At 60.9% G+C, this 18,405-nt stretch overlaps 1 protein-coding gene across 1 annotated transcript in view; it reads right to left on the bottom strand.

The window, feature by feature from the left end:
- The window catches only part of MYOM3 (myomesin 3), a 50,079-nt gene that overhangs the window by 26,113 nt on the left and 5,561 nt on the right, over positions 1-18,405 (bottom strand). The window contains exons 2-14 of the mRNA XM_084874832.1: positions 18,019-18,197; positions 17,723-17,803; positions 15,951-16,110; positions 14,785-14,942; positions 9,793-9,888; positions 7,994-8,082; positions 6,556-6,600; positions 5,966-6,106; positions 4,221-4,382; positions 3,363-3,504; positions 1,838-2,037; positions 1,147-1,200; positions 649-776 (exon numbers count right to left, since the gene is read on the bottom strand). Of these exons, the coding sequence (XP_084730958.1) occupies positions 649-776; positions 1,147-1,200; positions 1,838-2,037; positions 3,363-3,504; positions 4,221-4,382; positions 5,966-6,106; positions 6,556-6,600; positions 7,994-8,082; positions 9,793-9,888; positions 14,785-14,942; positions 15,951-16,110; positions 17,723-17,803; positions 18,019-18,179 (1,617 nt within the window). The 5' untranslated portion in view covers positions 18,180-18,197. The remainder of the gene's footprint in view (positions 1-648; positions 777-1,146; positions 1,201-1,837; positions 2,038-3,362; positions 3,505-4,220; positions 4,383-5,965; positions 6,107-6,555; positions 6,601-7,993; positions 8,083-9,792; positions 9,889-14,784; positions 14,943-15,950; positions 16,111-17,722; positions 17,804-18,018; positions 18,198-18,405) is intronic.

Raw genomic sequence — 18,405 nt, 5'->3', positions numbered from 1 at the left:
AGCTGTGCCTCATTTCACCGGATGTCCGGTCTACGCTGGAGGGAGTTAGGGAACTGGCTCACCCAGCCCACGTCCGATGGGAGTGACCTATTGCCACACTGTCCTTCTCCTCTGTGACATCCACTCCGCATGGCTGCCCCCTCCCAGACACCTGCTCCCACCCTGTTCCCTGTGAGAATGGCCTCCTCGTACACCCCCGCCGCGTGCCCTGTGAGTGCCGCTGCCCATGACCTTGGCTGGCGCGGACCCGCCTGGCTTCCCTCCCATCATGGCCGAGAGGAGTTGTGTGGAGGTCTCTCAGGGCCCACTCATCTCTGCCCCGGTGACTCCGATTCTAGGAGTTGTAGTGGCCCGATGCGTGGCCCGATGCCAGCCTTGGAGGCGGGATCTTGCTGCTGTATTGTCTGTGCCTCTTCGTTTTGTGAGTTCCTATGACTAGCCTCAGGCACTGCCATCGGAAACGGGCTTTAGGAAACTTCAAAAGGCCATCTAACCCCCTGCTTCTGGGAAGGGCCACCTCAGGGACGCTCTTCCCTGCTCTGAAGGCCTCCCGGGGGACATGGCCTTGCCCGGGGCCCTCGAACTTCCCTGAATCCCCACAACCTGGTCCCACAGCAAGGCCATGTCTCTGGCCTTCGGGTCCCCTACCTTCTCCAGGGAGTACGTCAGCGGAGCTCGGCCCCGGGGCCTCGGCTCCTCCCAGCCCAGGACCGCGTAGGCCTCGCGGGTCTCGCAGGCGTGGACGTTGGTGGGAGGCGAGGGGATGGTCACGAAGCCTAGAATCGGAGTCACCCGGGGCAGAGATGAGTGGGCCCGAGAGACCCCCAACCTCAGCCCCTCGTTTCATAGAGGAGGAAACGGGGGCGCAGAGAGGGGCGGGAACTTGCTCCAGGTCACCCGGCAAGGCCGGCAGAGCTGGGGCCGGACGGAGGGCTTCCCCATGGCCTGCCTAGGACTTCCCACCCCGTCCACGAGGGGCACTCTCACCTGAGAACCCTGGCTCCTCCGACTAGAACCCTCCCTCTCATCCCCCGCCCTCCAGGGACAGCTCCATCTCTCTGCCGGGCTGTGGGCCAGTTTCCAGGACCACCAAGGGGGCTGGGGTCTTGAGGCAAAGGGTCAGGAGGTTCCCACGTACCCACGTACCTTCCAAATCATCTTTGTTGATCACAATCTTGCTCCCCAGATCAAAGGGGATCTCTAGGATGGAGAATTGAGCAATTAGGGGAGAAGAAGGGGCGCGCAGGGGACGAGGGGGCAGGGTCAGGAGGGTCTGGGTGGGACCTGCCCTGCTCAGAGGTGCTGATTTCTCCCCCATTCCTGGCCATGGCCCTTCATTGTGTGACCTCAGGCAGGTCCTCTCTGGGCCCAGTGTTCCCGGGGTCCAAAGCGGAGCACTGCTGCTCGAGAGCGTGAGGGATGCTCTGTCCTCTTGGGACATGGAGGACGGAGAGGAGGAGTGATGTGCCTGAGGCCAGAGACCTGGGCACAGCGGAGCTGGGAGCCAAGCCTAAGTCAGGTGGCCTCCTCAGGGCTGGGGGCTGTGCCCCTCCCTCCCAGGGGCTCGAGGCAGGGCCGTTCTCCTCCTTCAGATGGAGAGCCTCTGAGATGCTGTGGTCCTCCCTCAGCTTAGCATCTCCTGTGGACGGGTTTGTGCTTCTCCCATCGGACTACCCATGCCCTCCCCTCAGGCCCGGGCTTCCTAAGGACGACACTGTGCTTCTTCCAACAGACCAGAGGCGCCCGAGGCCGTGTCTCCTCCATCAGACCAGAGTTCCTGAGGGCTGGGCTGGGTCTCACCCTCGGAATAGGGTTTGGAATGGGCTCTGCCACCCACCTGTCTTCCTCTGGGCTTCATCGGGGTCACGCAGGACAACCGGTTCTGAGGCCTTGGAGGGGAGGCTGCCGCCCGCCTTGTTGACGGCTCGCACCCGGAACCGATAGCTCTGGCCTTGGACGAGACCTTGGATCGGGCACCGACAGGTCTCGCCAGGGGCCTCGTGGCAGGGCACCCATTGCCCAGACTCGCCCTGGCACCTGTGGGAGAGATGCCAGCTGCAGCCCCTGCCTGTGACCCACACCTTCCCTGCCCGAGCCTCCCAGGGCCATCGCGCTGTCCGGGCTGCCTGCGAATGAAGGTCCTGCTCTCCACTCAAGCCTAGCTCCAACCGCGGCCCCAGGAGGCTGGTCATCCTCCACCTCCCGGGATGGAGCTTCCAGCCTTTCAGGGAGCTGTTCCAGGTGCCTGAGCCATGTTGAGCTCCCACACCCATCAGCTCCCTGCATCCCAGCAGCCCCGGGTTAGGGTGTGCTGACCGTCACTCTGTAATGGTCAGAGAGGGAGGGGACTTGCCCAAGGTCCCCAGCGGTGATGGTGGATTAAGATTTCACCCCAGGGATGTCCATGCCTTAAATCAGCTGGTGGAGTTAGGATTTCACCTGAAGGCTGCCCATGCCCTAAGTCAGTGGTCGGCAAACCACGGCTCTCGAGCCACACGAGGCTCTTTGGCCCCTTGAGTGTGGCTCTTCCACAACATGTGGCCTGGGAGAGTCTATTTTGAAGAAGTGGCGTTAGAAGAAGTTTAAGTTTAAAAAAATGTGGCTCTCAAAAGAAATTTCAATCTTTGTCCTGTTGATATTTGGCTTTGTGGACTAACGAATCAGCTGGTGGATTAGGATTTCACCGAGGGCTGTCCATGCCGGAAGTCGGACCCTCAGAGATGGGCACCATTGCCCACAGCACCGTTACGGGTGGGATGGGGCCGTGGTCACACGTGGGTCCAGATCCTGACTCCACACTCATGAGCAATGTGACTTTTGGCAACGTCACCGCCCCACGTGTCTGTCTCCTCAGCTGTAGGACGGGGCACCAAGGAGCCCCTGCCCCTTAGAGGGGTGATGGAAGGACTCAGGGACAAGGCGTGAAGCCCCAGGTGCACATCCTCCAGCCTGTCAGGGACAGGACTGCGCGCTGCATCGGGCGTGGGCCTCAGAGCTGGCAGCACTAAGGAGGCGGGTGTCCCTGCCGGGTGTGCCCCTCCCTCTGGGGTCACAGCGACTCATCTGTCACTCAGGGAGGGAAGTAGTCAACAGGGCACACGTGTCGGGTTTCAGGCACTTAGTGTCCCCCCCCCTTCCTTCCCCTCCCCCCAGCCCCTGCTGTAAACAGTCCAGAGGCCAGCGCTGCCTACAGGGTGGAGTGTCACTGAACACCCTTTTATTGCCCCTAAAGTGCGCAGCACAGCTGACCTTCTGCCCTGTTCCCTCTCCTGTGGCCCCATTCCTGTCCTCACAGCCAGGGAGGGCCCCCCACGCCCCGCCCCCTGCCCCCAGGGACTCTGCCACTCAAGCGGCTGACTCACTGCTCGATGACGTAGCCGGTGATGGGGCTGCCCCGCGTGTCGCTGGGCGGGGTCCAGGCCAGGAGGAGGCAGTCTCTGTTCACGTCCAGGCATCGGACATTCAGTGGGGAGCCCGGGGCCCCCGTGTTCTCCGCTGCAGCATCTGTAACCCAGGAGGGGTGAGGGGGTGGGGGGAGCGAGGGGATGGGCAGCGGCTCCCTCCCGTGCCCGCCCAGCATCTTCTCCCATTCCCCATCCAGGGGCTCAGCTTTGGTCTGGAAGCCCAGGACCCCAATAAAGCGGCCTCCTCTCAAACCACAGCCTCCGGGGTGGGGGGACGACTCCTGGGGGCCCCTCCACACCTCGCAGGCGGACAATGGGCACCATTCATCTCCGAGCCTCAGAGCAGCGCCCCGTTTCGTAGAGGAGAAGTGCCTGGCCCAGGGTCACCCCGCCAGGGAAGGGGCGAAGCTCGGAGGCAGAAATGAACCGGGGACTCGAGTCCCACCGGCCCCCGCCCAGCCCTCCCCTCCCAGCTTCCACCAAATCCGAGACCGTCACACCGTGTTCCTTGGAAGGTCACAGAGGGCCATAGAGAGCCTTGGAAGGTCACAGAGGGCCATAGAGAGCCGCTTTTGGCGGGACAGTCCCGATTTTTAACCATTCGTCCCGCGTCCCGCAGCGTTTTAAAAAAGTCCCGGTTGGGACTTTTTTAAAACGCTGCGGGACGCGGGACGAATGGTTAAAAAGCGGGACGGAGACTCCAGCCCAACACCCCCATTTCCAGCAGGGGAACGGGGCCCCACGGAGCAGGGGGACTTGCCCCAGGTCCCACAGCAAGCCCGTCGAAGACAGAGCCCCTGCCCCGCCCCGCCTCACCTCTCACAAACACATAGGCGCTCTGCTCCCGGGGGCCCAGGGGCGACGGCACCCGCACCGTGTAGAGCCCCTCGTCCTCCTTGTGCGCGCAGGACACCCTCAGGGACGCCTGGCGGTCTGCGTAGAGGGTCTGCCGGCGCCCGGAGGGCCTCACCCGCTTCCCTGGTGAGGAGAGGGGTCCCGGGTGAGTCCATGGGGGACCCGGGCCTCACCTGGGAACCGCAGACGCCCTGGGGGTCCGGGCAGAGGTGGGTGGGGCTGGTGTGGCCCTAGCCTGAGGCCCAGCTGGGCCGTCAGGGAGGGGGAGGGGACCTCAGGGGCCTTGCCAAGGGGGCCACTGAGCTCCCCAGAAGGCCTGCGGGTGGGGCAGGGCCCGGGGAAGGGGTGTGGGACCTCAGCCAGGGCAGTGAGGGTTTAGGCGGTAGGGGTGTCGAACTCAATCAGAGAAGGGGCCAAAATCTAAAATCCAGCCTAAATCACGGGCGGAATGGTTTACTGAACAGTCATAAACTGACAATGTCATAAACTGACAGCGGAGTGCAGTGATGACAGCGCGGTGCGGGCCACATTGCAAGGCCTGGCGGGCTGGATTTGGCCCGCGGGCCTTGTGTTTGACACATGTGGTTTAGGGGGACGGCCGGGTTGGCGGCTCAGTGAGCAGTCGGAGGTTCTGTGCGAACGGGGACACAGGAGATGGGCCTGTGTGCGGGTCAGGGGCTGGGTGAGGGGGACTGGGGACTCCTGGAAGGGGCTGGGGGCTCCAGGAAGGTGTGGGAGCTCCGTGAGGGGGGATAGCGAACTGAGGGGAGTGAGGGCTTGTTGAGGGGGGTTCAGAAAAGGGGAGGGGCTCATTGAGAGAGCTGGGGTGTCCGTGAGGAGGGTAGAGGGCTCATGGGGGGCGGAGGGGGGTGGTTAGGGGTCATCGAGGAGAATGGGACCGCAGGGAGAGGAATGGGGACTGAGGAAGGGGCTCTGGATATGGGCCTCAGGCCGGGGGCCCTGCCCCAGGGCCACCCTGTTGGGCCGTCCTGCTCTTTGTCCCACTGAAGGCCTCTCCCCGTGTCAGCACCTCTATTCTGGAAGCCCCACAGGCTGGGAAAACATCTACCCTTGTTACTGCAGCTGTTCCTGGGGCTCCCCAAGGCCTCGCCCCTCCTCCGCCCCTCCTGGCCCGGCAGGTGCAGCCGCCCAGCTCAGAGGCTCAGAGGCTCCGCGCTGCGGTGCTGGCGGGCGGGGGGGTTTGGGGGGGGGAAAGGGGCAGGGAGGGGGGCTGTACTCCTTGTCCTTTGGCTGCGGGTCCGGCCACAGGTGGGGAGGCGGTCCAGCCATCCTCCTCCCGGGCGGGGCACCTCCCCGCCGTATGAGACTGGCCTTCTGCAGCCTTGCCGGTGCCGCCCGGGCCTCCCAGCTCACGGGTGTGTATTCACCAGCACCCACACCCCGGCTCGGAAAAGCCCTGCATGCCTGTCCCAACCTGCCCTGAACCCCTCGGCCCCCTGCCCCCCGGCCTGGCCTCTGTTCCCGCTGTGGATGCCATCGCTCACTCTCAGGGCTGAGCCGGGGCCTGACCACGCGGGCTCTCCGCGGGCAGTGGCTGCCTCCGCCTCGCAGGCCGAGAGCCCCGCACGCCTGCGCCTCCCCTGCCCCGCCACACGGATGCCCGGGGCCCGGGTTGGCCTCGGGGCCAGGGCTCCCGTCCCTTCCACGCCTGCCTCCGAAGGCTGGGCCCGGGACCGGGGTCCTACCGTCTCGGAACCACTGAACGTTCTGCTCCGCGTCCAGCACGTCGTCTGAGAACGAGCAGGTCAGGGAGAAGGGCTCCTTCTCGCGGGCGAAGACCGGGGCCAGCACCGAGGTGAAGTCCACGCTGGGGCCGAACGCCAGGCCTGGGGGGCCGGACAGGGAGGGCAGAGGTCTCCTGAGGCCGCCGGCCGGCCTGGGGCTTAGGGGGGAGCGAGGCCCCTCCTGGGGTGTCCCTGCTCCCCAGTCACAGTTCTTGAGGTGCTTTTAACAAGGAGGGGGGCCTGGTCCCGGGGCGGGGAGAGAGGATCTAGGTGGGGCCAGATGAGCCGAAAGGGCAGCGACCCAAAAATCACGTCCACTTTCCCTTTGCCTTCTTCCTTTTCACTCAGGTTTGGCCACTGGGCAGCTCAGCAGCTGCTCTGGGACCCCAGAAACCAGCCTGCAGATGTTCACAGCTCCGAGGCGAACCCACGGGGACATCCCTTAGTGGGCAATGGACGGCTGTATTCTAGGGGGGCCGTGGGCGGCCTGATGGGAAGCCCCAGGCCCTCTCCCCTCCCCCGAAGGCCCGGCCCTCCCCCAGCCTCCTTACTTTTAAAGATCTCCGAGTCGAAGCCGGCATCCTTCCCCAGGTAAGCTGCAAACCAGAGCACCGGAGGCTGAGGCGGTGCAGACCCCGTTCCTGCCAGACTGCGGCAGCAGGGCCCTCGGTGTGGGTGTCTCCCCTTAGAGGTGGCCCCCCTTGGGCTCTGGGAAAGTTCCTTCACCCCCTCTGTGCCTCCGTTTCCACCTCGGTGAAGTGGGGACTGCGATTCCTACCTGGGGGTGGTGGGGTTCTGAACAATAAAGGGTTTTCTGCCCGGCCGGCGTGGCTCAGTGGTTAGCGTCCGCTTATGAACCAGGAGGTCATGGTTCAGTTCCTGGTCAGGGCACATGCCTGGGTTGCAGGCTCCATCCCCAGTAGCGGGCATGCAGGAGGCAGCCGTCAATGATTCTCTCTCATCACTGATGTTTCTATTTCTCTCTCCCTCCCCCTTCCTCTCTGAAATCAATAAAAATATTTAAGTAAACAAATAAATGGCTTCCTTCCCTTGCCCGACACACTGCCAGGATCACACAGTCTTCACAGAGGCAGAGCCTGGTCGGACCAGGGCTTCAGGGTGGGGGGAGAGGGGCGGGGCAGTGCTAAGGGAGCCATCCGGGGGCTTAGGGGTGAAATCCAAAGAGATATTGGCACAGACCACCAGAGAATGGTAGGAACGCCTCTGTCCACATAGTAAGCACCATGTGCTGCATATTAACTTGTTTAATTCCACCAGGGACCTGCGGGTTGGTGCCCTTTTAACCCTCTCACACAGATGAGCAAACTGAGGTATAATCGCCCAACCGCCCGGAAGCTGGCATGTGGCAGTGGTCCCTGGAACGAGGTCCAGGACCTGCCGCCCGAGGTCACACAGAGTCAGCGGAGGACTCAGGATCAGAACCCAGAGCTCCTGTCTTCCGCCAGGACCCCCACAGATGAGAGCAGGGGAGGGTGGGGGTGGCCGGCAGTGGGTGTCTTAGTGAGAACCTGGCTGGAGTCCTCGATGGAGAGGGGAGCGGGCTGGAGGAAGTGAGGGAAGGATGGGCGGGCCGAGGGGGCAGGGCCCTGAAGCCTGACCTTGGGCTTGCTTTGGGCACTGCCAAGGGGGCAGTGGCGGTCAGGAGCGAGCTGGTAGGGTTTGGCCTTTGTCCCCGAGGACCCCTCAGCAGGGCATGGGGGGCAGGTCACGCTCAGAGGCCCTGAGCTGGACCTGGGCCCAACCCCAGCCCGACGGGACAAGCGCTCCTCGGAGACGGCCGTACAGGCTGTGCAGGCCGAGGGCAGGGACTCGGGGAAGCAAGCATCTCCCTGGCTGCCCTGGTCACCCGGTCCCAGGCCCAGTACCCCTGTGTCAGGGCCCTTCCTGGAGTCTGACCGCAGCCTCAGGTCCCCGTCTGCTCACCCCGGGTTTGCCCCGGGCCCTGGCCTGTGGGGCGGGAGGACTTACTGCGGACCAGGACTTTGGCGAAGGAGGAGGCCTGGCCGTAGGCGTTCTTCACCTTCACCGTGTAGGTGCCGGTGTCCTCCATGGTGCACCTGAGGAGGGAGAGGGAGACGTGACCCCAAGACTGCCGGGCTCCCTGGGAGACTCACGTCCCCAGCTGCGGCGGCGGGAAAGTGGGGGTTAACGGGGAGCCCTGGGGTTGGGGAGACTTCAGGCTCGGGCTCGGGCTCCTCTGAGAAGCCATGCGCCTGTGGGCTGGCCGCTGCCCCTCTCCGTGCCTGTGTCCACCTCCGGGAACTGGGGAGCTGACATCCTCTAACCCCGGGGTCGGCAAACTGCGGCTCGAGAGCCACATGCGGCTCTTTGGCCCCTGGAGTGTGGCTCTTCCACAAAATACCACGGCCTGGGCGAGTCTATTTTGAAGAAGTGGCATTAGAAGAAGCGTAAGTTTAAAAAAATTTGGCTCTCAAAAAGAAATTTCAATCGTTGTGCTGTTTTGATATTTGGCTCTGTGGACTAATGAGTTTGCCGACCACTGCCCTCACCCATCCCAGGTGGCAGTGCTCTGAAGATCTGATTGTTATTGCTGACTCTGCAGGAATAGAGGCAGGAACAGAGGGGTTTGGTGCCCAGCCCAGAGTCACACAGCAGCTGGGGTTCAACCAGCTTTAGGGCGGAAAGCCCTCTCCCAGGCCTGGCCTCCCCCGTCAACACCTGCGGATCAGAGGCCTGGAGCAGGCGCAGGGCACTCGCTGCCAGTCTGTGGCAGACCTGGGCCCCATGCCAGGTGTTCTCAATCTCAGGTCTCCCCACCACCCAGGCCAGCTCTGTCATGTCCCAGAGGCACCTAGTGACAGAGTCGTTGGCAGGATGTGGCCCCTCTGGCACCCATCAGCCAGCAGAGAGGCCCCTCAGTGTCCTTCTCTCCCCCTGGATGCTCGGGGCAGGGAGCACTCTTATTTTGAGGGTCAGTCCCACCTGCCTCTACCCCTGCCCCTCCAGGCCTGCATGCCTCCCCTGGCTTCGCAGCCCCGGGCCCTCCCTCTCGGTAGCACTGTATGGCCAGGTGTTGATCCGTGGGTCCCTCCATTGCTTCTGAGGGGAGGATCCATGTCCTGCTCACATGGTCTCTGAAGCCCAAGCTGGTGGAAGTATCGGGAAGAACCCGGGTGGAGGGAACTGGCTCGAACCCGGCCCTGCCCTGGGAAGCTGGGCAGGACCCTGACCCTCTCCACCTCTGTCCCCTCACCTGCAACAGGCTTCCTGCAAGGACAGTGGTGGGCGCTGTGCCCTGACTCACAGCACCGAGCACAGGGCTTGGCCCGGGGAGGAAGTCAGCATGTGGCAGCTCATGAGAAATGCATACTTGGGGACTGCCTTTGTGCCTCCCTCCACACACGTGGCCTCTTCCTGCAAAACCTTGCTTTAGGCTCACCATCTCCCGAAAGGCCTAACTCCCTTCCCACTGCTTCCCCTTGTACTTGTGTGTGTGAGTGCAGGCACGTGTGTGTGTGTGAGTGCATGCATGTGTGTGTGAGTGCCTGCGCGCACGCGCGCGCGCGTGTGTGTGTGTGTGTGCCTGCGTGTGTGTGTGTGTGTGTGTGTGTGTGTGTGTTACATACTGATTCCTGGGCCCCACTCCAGACCTTCTTCATCGGAATCTCTGGGGGCAAGAGGAGGGTCCTTCTGCGAATTGGTGTTTGAATGAGCACCCAGACACGTCTGAAGGTGCTGCACGCTCAGCACACGGCTCCCAGGAAGGGCTGGGGATCGGGGCCTGGGAGCATGGCCCACAGTCTCACCTCCGGATCTCCAGGGTCAGCAGCCCGTAGTTGTTGGTGATCCGGTACTTTCCGGGAGGGAAGAGGCGGGGGTCGATTTGCATGTCGTTTTTGTACCTGTGGAGACAGGACAGCGGGCTGTGGCAGGCGGTGTGGGTGGGTTCGAGTGGGAAGGATTTGGAGCCTCTCGAACCTGGGCTCCAACCTCAACATTGCGTGCTGCTTGTGTGATCTTGGGCAGCACCCTCACCGATCTGAACCTCGGTTGTTCTCATCTGTGAAATGGGTGTAAGCAAGGCAACCAGCCTTGAAGGGTTGTTACGCCGATTAAATGGGATGAGGTGTGGAAAGCTTTTCTCCAGCGCCCTGAGCATTATGGACGCTCACAAGTCCATTCCTCTGCTGGGGGGGCAGAGAAGAGGGGGGCTGTAACGAGGGATCGCTGCTCCTCCCCATAGCGGGCTACCTCCAGGGAACAGGCCCTAGATTTTCTCTCCTCTGAGGCTGGTGGCCAAGGAAGGAAACCCCGCCCCACCTCCTGTCGACCCCTCGGAACAGCGGTTCTTTATCTTGACTCTTGAAACACGAGAGGCAACTTTAAACATCTCCACGCCCAGATTGGAAACACAGACTTTGGGAATTTGCATCCAAAATGACTAACTATTCTCCCAGAGACATCCTCTTATTCTAAAGGGACAGGAATGGTCCCTGAGCCTCTAACTATATAACATCTTCTCTAGCCCCTGTTTCTGGTAGGTCTGTGGTGGGCAAACTGCGGCTCGTGAGCCACGTGCGGCTCTTTGGCCTCTGAAGTGTGACTCTTCCACAAAACACCACGGCCTGGGCGAGTCTACTTTGAAGAAGTGGCGTTAGAAGAAGTTTAAGTTGAAAACATGTGGCTCTCCAAAGAAATTTCCATCGTTGTCCTGTTGACATTTGGCTCTGTGGACTAATGAGTTTGCCGACCACTAGCAGCTAGGTGTAACCAGGTGCCTAAGTATTGTCAACAGAAAGGAAAACAAGTGTCACATGGCTGCTCCTGCCCCTTTCTGTGTCATCATCCCGTCCACCCCGAGGCCGACTGTGGCCGGGACTGCCATCTCGCAGAGGGGAGGCCGGGCCTGACCCCTGAGTGACCCGGGAGCCGAGCTGCCACCGCCGCCCTACCCTGTCTGCATCAGACACTTCTATGAAAGAAAAATAAACTATCTTATTTAAACCATTAAAAAACTCTCCAGCCAAAACTGGTTTGGCTCAGTGGATAGAGCATCGGCCTGCGGACTGAGGGGCCCCGGGTTTGATTCCGGTCAAGAGCATGTACCTTGGTTGCGGGCACATCCCCAGTGGGGGGTGTGCAAGAAGCAGCTGATGGATGTCTCTCTCTCATCGATGTTTCTAACTCTCTATCCCTCTCTCTTCCTCTCTGTAAAAAAAAAAAAAAAAAAATCAATAAAATATAAAATAAAATAAAAAAATAAAATAAAAAACTCTCCATGCCCAGGCTGCATCCCAGAATTAAAATCAGAATTTCCGGAGGTGGGGTCTGGGCCTCGGTGTTTTTGAAACTCTCAGGTGACTCCCGAGGGCGGCCCAGAGGGTCCCGCTGCTCCTGGATGCCGCTGCTTGCTTCCTGTGCACACTGGGGTCCTGCTCCCCCTTCCGGTCTTGCCTCTGCCCACAGCCCATGGAGGGAGGGCTGGAGCCTGAGTCAGGGCTGGCGGATAAACGTCTGTGAAAGTTACGAGGCCTGGACGCATATTGCTGTGTGACCTTGGGCAAGTTGGTGCCCCTCTCTGGGCCTCTGCGTCCAGGAGGCTGTGGCACGGACAGTCTGCCCCCGGGGTGGCTGCAGTTGAGAGCAGGCCTCCGCCGGGAGAGGGCACCCTGGCCTCAGTGCGTTTGCCCTCCTGGGACCTGGCTCTCCCACGCCGAGCCCTGTTTGTCTCCATGGAAACCAAACAGTGCCATGCCCACGCTCTACCCCATAAACCCCGGGCTACACCTTCTTCTGAAAGAAGCCCAACTAGGTCTTCTGTGGGGAGGTGGTGCCTCCTGTGCGTGCCAGCCTCTCCACCTCCCCCGAGCGTGGGCCCAAGGTCAGGCCTCCTCCCCATCAGGGACATTCCAGACATCTCGGCCTGGCCGGCTCTGGGAATGACCTGGACCGCCAGGGGCCTCGGTGCTCATCCTGCCTCTCTCTGGGCTCCTCCGGCCGGTGCCGTGGCCCTCGTTGGCATGGGCCGGGCTGATGTTCCCTAGTGGCCGCCAATCATAAAATAGCATCGAATGAGACGGGAGGACAGGCGCTCCGGGCGCCAGAGCCTGGCTTAGCGATGGCCACATAAGAGTTACTGGCGTTTATTTTTTTCTTACATACTTGGTGTTAGATCTTAATTTTTATGGCTGCTCGGCCTAGGACAGTGGTCGGCCAACTCATTAGTCAACAGAGCCAAATACCAACAGGACAACGATTGAAATTTCTTTGGAGAGCCAATTTTTTAAAACTTAAACTTCTAACGCCACGTCTTCAAAATAGACTCGCCCAGGCCGTGGCATTTTGTGGAAGAGCCACACTCAAGGGGCCGAAGAGCTGCATGTGGCTCGCGAGCCGCCGTTTGCCGACCACGGGCCCAGGAGATTGATTCTGACATCAGGTGGAATCATGTCCAGGACCCGCTTCTGCAGCATTAACATGGCCAGACGGAGGCCTCGCCTACCCTGCCCTGTGGTGCCCCTGCTTTCAGGAGGTGCTCAATAATTGCTGAGTGAAGGACTCTCTTGACAAGCCTGGTGGGCCAGGATCTCCCTCCCCCCTTGGGAGGCTGGGTCTCTGCTGCTGGGGCCGGGACAGAGCTCCAGAGGCCAACCCCAGGACGCGTGGCCATGTGGGAGGTGATGGATGATGGAAAACCAGCCCCGGAGCCAGGAGCCACAGAGCCGCCTGAGGCCCCGGCCCCTTACAAACCGGGAAAGCTGCTGTGGCAACGCTGCCCTGCTGTGGCAACAGGGCCGGCCCCTGTGGAGAGGCTCCCACAGAAGGTCTGTCTTAGAGGCGGGCTGAGCGCCAGGCGGGCAGGGCAGGGCTGGCTGCCGGGCCAGGACAGCTGAGGCGCTGACCCCCGCTTGGCCCAGCCCAGCTGTCGGACACAGTGCTCCTCGCGAGCAGTAACTTGCAGGCAGGGACCGCGTTGAACCCCACGGCATTCCAGTGCCCGGCATGGAGCCCGGCACACCCGTTTGAATGAATGCCGCCTGGCAACGGCCAGTCCCAGTTGTCAACACCCTCAAGATGTTGAGTGCTCCTGGCCTGAGTGCTCTCTGGTGTGAGTGCTCCTGGCCTGAGTGCTCTCTGTGTCTCTGACTTCTGAAGCATCACGTGTGCGTTAAGGGAAAAAATGAACTATAAGTATGACTTCCCCGCCCTTGGGTGGTGGAAAGAGCGATGGGTTGGGAGGCAAAAGACCTGAATGTGGCCGAAACCGGTTTAGCTCAGTGTGGTAGAGCGTCGGTCTGCGGACTGAAGGGTCCCGGGTTCGATTCCAGTCAAGGGCATGTACCTTGGTTGCGGGCACATCCCCGGTAGGGGGTGTGCAAGAGGCAGCTGGTCGATATTTCTCTCGCATCGACGTTTCTAGCTCTCTATCTCTCTCCCTTCCTCTCTGTAAAATATCAATAAAATATATATTAAAAAAAAAAAAAGACCTGAATGTGAACCCTAGGGCACACGGCCTCTCTGAGCCTCGGTATCTTCATCTGTGAAATGGGGATGATATCCCCTCCCTCAGGGGTGGGCCTCGAGGCTCAAATGAGAGGAAAGTGCTGGGTCAGGTGTGAGATGCTGCTTTTTCTTCTGTGATCTCGTTTGTGTGTGTGTGTGTGTGTGTGTGTGTGTGTGCGTGCTTATCGTCTCTCTCCTACTAGACCATGGTCTGTTCACTCTCTGGGTCTGGCTTATATGCCACCTCCTCTGAGAAGCCTTCCTGGATCCTCCAGGTGGGGGGAGGTCACTTCTTCCTCTTCCCCTTCAGGCTTTTAGCTCAAATGTCACCCATGAATCCATTCCTCCGTGTGCTGACGTTTCTCTTCTGGGCTGGGAGTTCCTCTAGGTGCGGCTGTGTCTGAGTCATTTCTGTACCACCGTGGCCCAGTCTGGGCCTGGGACAGAGTATACTTCCTGCAAATACTGGCTGAGAACCCTTTCTCATCTTCCACCGTGGGTGATAATGGGCCTCAGATAATGGGCCACCGGAAGCAGTGGGCTCAGCTGTGTGAGGGACACACCTCCTTCAGCCATAGAACCGAGACCCCGAACATGGCCGTGTCCACTCCCATCCCCACCAGCTTGCTCAGGAGACACCTGCCACCCCCCCAGGAATGACATCTCCTGCTTTCTGAGCACCTTTCAAGGTCTGGCTGTGGCATTAGGTCCCCAGCACATGCAAGCTGGGCAGGAGGTCTTCCACCCATTTTACAGAACTGGAAGCTGAGGCAGGACGGGAGAGATTAAGAGATGTAGCTAAGATCACACAGTGAGTGAGTCCAGGGAGAGGGAGCTGAGCCTGGAGGGCAGGGTTCCCACTCCAGGCCTGAGTTCCTTCTCATTGTAGGGCCCCTGCCCTCCCCCCCGCACCTCCTCTCCTGCTCCCCTTCCTCCTGCCCCCTGCCCTGCCTCCCGCCATCATCCTCTAACCCAGGAGATCCCAGCTGGGAGCAGCTGCCTTCTCATGCCCCCAGAATCATATTTTTACTAGTGCTGGCTCCCTGGTGGCTCCGTCTTCTAGCCTCAGGCTGGCTGGGAGGCAGCTAAGAATAACCCCTCCTGAGCCTTCTGGCAGCTGCTGCTCTGTTCGGGGGGTGGGCAGGGCTCAGGGTCTGTGGGGCTCCGCTTTCCTAAGGCAGCAGGAGCTGCTGGGGGAGGGCCTGGGCTCCGGGAGGATGTGGGGAGTCAGGAACTCACACTCACGTAACCATGGAGACGAGGCGAGGACCCTTCCCTCCGGCCCGGCGTCTTACCAGGTGACATGGGGCGCTGGTGAGGCCTGGATGGTGCAGGTCAGCAGGACGGTGGTGTGCTCCCAGACGGCGTGGGAGCGGAGCGGGATCCAGAACCAGGGCCCCCGGCCGGAGCACAACTCCCTCAGCTCCTTGGCCTCCCGGACCTTCTCCTCGGTCTGGAGGGGGAGAAGGGCTGTGACCCCACTGAGCTGGCACCAGCTCTCCCCCATCTTCATGGCCACCTCCTCCGAGAAGCCTTCCTGGATCCTCCAGGTGGAGGCAGTCACTTCCTCCTCTTCCCCTTCATGCTTTTAGCTTAAATGTCACTCCAGCATGAGCTGGAGCCCCTCAGCAGCATCGGAGGGGCAGTGCGGCCCGGGACCTGGGAACCAGCGGGCCCGGGTCACGGCCAAACGCGGCCACGTCCTAGCTGTGAGACCACAGGCACGTCCTCAGGATCCTCTTCTGACAGTAACACCCCCCACCCTCCTGTGGGGCTGCAGTGAGGGTTCACCCAGTTAATATGTGAAAACCATGGGTGCTGCTCTCCTGCCCAGGGAGGGGGTAGGTAGTATGACTTCAACCCCGGACATTTGTCAGGAGTAGATTTTAGATTTCTCGAGGGCCTGCTGAGCTCTGGGCCCTGGGAAGTGACTTCATTAATTCACAGCCCAGCGCTGGCTGGTACCACCACGGGCGTCTCGTTTGCAGGTGAGAAAGCCTCAGGAGGAATCAGCTGCTTGTCTAAGGTCACACAGCAGGCGGTGGGGGTGGTGGCGGCGGGGGGGGGGCGCGGGGGGAGCGGAGTGAGGGCACCGGGATTCAAACCCGGTCCTCATCCAGGGCCAGGGTTCTTTCCTGATGTCCAGCTGCTTCTTGAGAAGGGGGTAGAGAGCCCAGCCGGTGTGGCTCAGTGGTTGCGCACCAACCTATGAACCAGGAGTCACGGTTTGATTCCCGATCAGGGCACATGCCTGGGTTTCGGGCTCCATCTCCAGTGTGGTGCGTGCAGGAGGCAGCCGATCAGTGATTCTCTCTCACTGTTGATGTTTCTATCTCTCTCTTCCTCTCTGAAATCAATAAAATATATTTTTAAAAAAGAGAGGGGGGGGGGTAGAGTGAGGTGGGTGGCATGTGGTGGGTCCCGGTCTCAGGCCCCAGGGGTCCCCAGCCCATCCCCTCACCCGCCGCCTCAGCGCCCTCCGGTCGCGGCTCTGGCGCAGCAGCCACTGGGTGCGGAGGAGGGCGATGTCGGTCCTCTCCAGGTCATTGCCGAAGCCCACGCTCTTCTGCCCTCGCTCCTCCCGCTCCACCGTGGAGGTCTGGCGCCTCAGCTGGGCCTCCCTGTGGAGACAGAAGACCTTGGGGGCTGAGGACCCAGCGTTGGGGAGGGCAGTGCCGTCCCCACGCCCAGCATTGCCACCTGCAGTTTACGCTCCTTGAGGACAAGAGCAACGTTTAATCCCGTCTTGCCTCCAAAATACCGTGAATGGGCCCTGCTTACAGTAGGTACATAATAGCTGCTCTCTATATGGTTTGCAAGGCCCTTTCACAAACCATCGTTCCTCCTGTTTGCACTGCAACTAAGTGGACAGGCATTAGTCTAGCCCAGGGGTCTTCAAACTACGGCCCGAGGGCCATATGCGGCCCGCAGAGGAGTCTGATCCGGCCCGCCAGGTTTTTTGGGCAGTGAGCGCAGCCGAGGTGTTACAGTAGGAATTAGTAGTTCATATAGTCCGGCCCTCCAGCTCTCTGAGGGACCGTGATCTGGCCCCCACTTTAAAAAGTTTGAGGACCCCTGGTAGCCATTTTATTTTTAATATATTTTATTGATGTCATAGAGGAAGGGAGAGGGAGAGATAGAAACATCAATGATGAGCCGAAACTAGTTTGGCTCAGTGCATAGAGCGTCGGCCTGCAGACTGGAAGGTCCTGGGTTCGATTCCGGTCAGAAGCATGTACCTTGGTTGCGAGCACATCCCCAGTAGGGGATGTGCAAGAGGTAGCTGATCTATGTTCTCTCTCATCGATGTTTCTAACTCTCTATCCCTCTCTCTTCCTCTCTGTAAAAAAAATCAATAAAATATATTAAAAAAATAAAATAAATAAAAATTGTTATATATTAATATATTAAAAAAAAAAAGAAACATCAATGAGAGAGAATTATTGATCGGCTGCCTCCTGCAAGCCTCCCACTGGGGATGGAGCCTCAAAGCGGCAGCTGCTGCTCTGTTTGGGGGTGGGCATGTGCCTGGACTGGGACTCGAACCGAGACCTCCTGGCTCATAGGTCGACGCTCAACCACCGAGACACACCGGCCGGGCTAGTCCCGCCATTCGGCAGGACAGACTCCTGCGGCTCAGAGACTTGCTTCAGACCCAGGACCCAGGCCTCCCAGCCCAGGGCGCGGCCTGCTGGTGTTCTCACACTCACAGGCCTTTCCCGTGTCTGAAACTTGGGGCTCCTTTACCTGCTCCTCCTCCCCAGCCCCTCCCGCACCACATGCAGCCGGCTGGGGGAGGATGGACCTCACCCCCTCTCTCCAGGACAGCCCCTCACGACTGCCTGTGGACTGTGGGCTTTGTGGCCAGACAGCCCTGGGCTTTGACCTTGGTCTAGCCCAGGGGTCGGCAAACTCAACAGAGCCAGATAGCAACAGGACAACGACTGAAATTTCTTTGGAGAGCCAAATGTTTTACACGTAAACTTCTTCTAACGCCACTTCTTCAAAATAGACTCGCCCAGGCCATGGTATTTTGTGGAAGAGCCACACTCAAAGGGCCAAAGAGCCGCACGTGGCTCTCGAGCCGCAGTTTGCCGACCACGGGTCTAGATGTGTCACTCTGGGCAGCTTGATGCGCAAAGCGGGCGCCCAGGAGAGAGGCAGGGCCTCGGGGCCTGGATGGGACGGCCCCTCGGAGCCCGGCTCTCTGGAAAGAAAGGTCGCTGGACTTACCAAGACAGCTCGTAGGAGGTTGTGAGAGCCAGGGCGGCTGCCAGGGCGTGGTCTGCGGCGCTGAACTGGTACTCTTCCTCGCTGCCCGGAGAGAGAGGCGATGGCGGGGTGTGGCTAGGGGCCTGGCTGGGGCTCCCTGAGTTTAGGGCTGCAGCTGCCCACCTCCGCCCGGAGGCCAGCAGGCGTGGCTGGGCTCCCTCCTCAGCCTGGGGTCTCAGGGAGCAGGGCCCTGCCTCCCCCTCAGACCGGGGACCCCAGGGGAGGGCCGTGGCCAGGCGGGGTCCCCGTGCTCCCACCTGCTGCGGAAGGTCCTCCTCTGCACCGAGGAGCCCATGTGCAGGCTGTGCTGCCGCTGCTCCCGCTGCTCCTCCTCCTGGCGGCGCTCCACCCTGTGCACCTCCAGGGCCTGGGGGGGCCGGGGCTCCCCCACATTTCCAGGGCTGTGGGGCAGCGTCATGGCTGCGAAAGCAACAACCTGCCAAGCCGAGGTTGCAGGGTCACTGCACCAGGGGTGGGCTCAGTCCGTCCCCACGTGGTCCCAGCGCCTCCGGGAGGGCGGTGGGGGGAGGGCGGTGGGGGAGGGCAGTGGGGGGAGGGCTGTGGGTGGCGGGTGGGGTTCCCTCTCCAGGGGGCAGACAGGGGAATGGAGGCCTGGGAGGGAGAGGGACTCGCCCACGGTGACG

The sequence above is a fragment of the Pipistrellus hanaki genome, assembly GCF_964339955.1.
Source record: "Pipistrellus hanaki genome assembly, chromosome: 2".
Classification (NCBI taxonomy): Eukaryota; Metazoa; Chordata; class Mammalia; order Chiroptera; family Vespertilionidae; genus Pipistrellus; species Pipistrellus hanaki.
The sequence above is the reverse complement of the archived record's forward strand: the minus strand, read 5'-3'. Positions and strand labels throughout refer to the sequence as shown.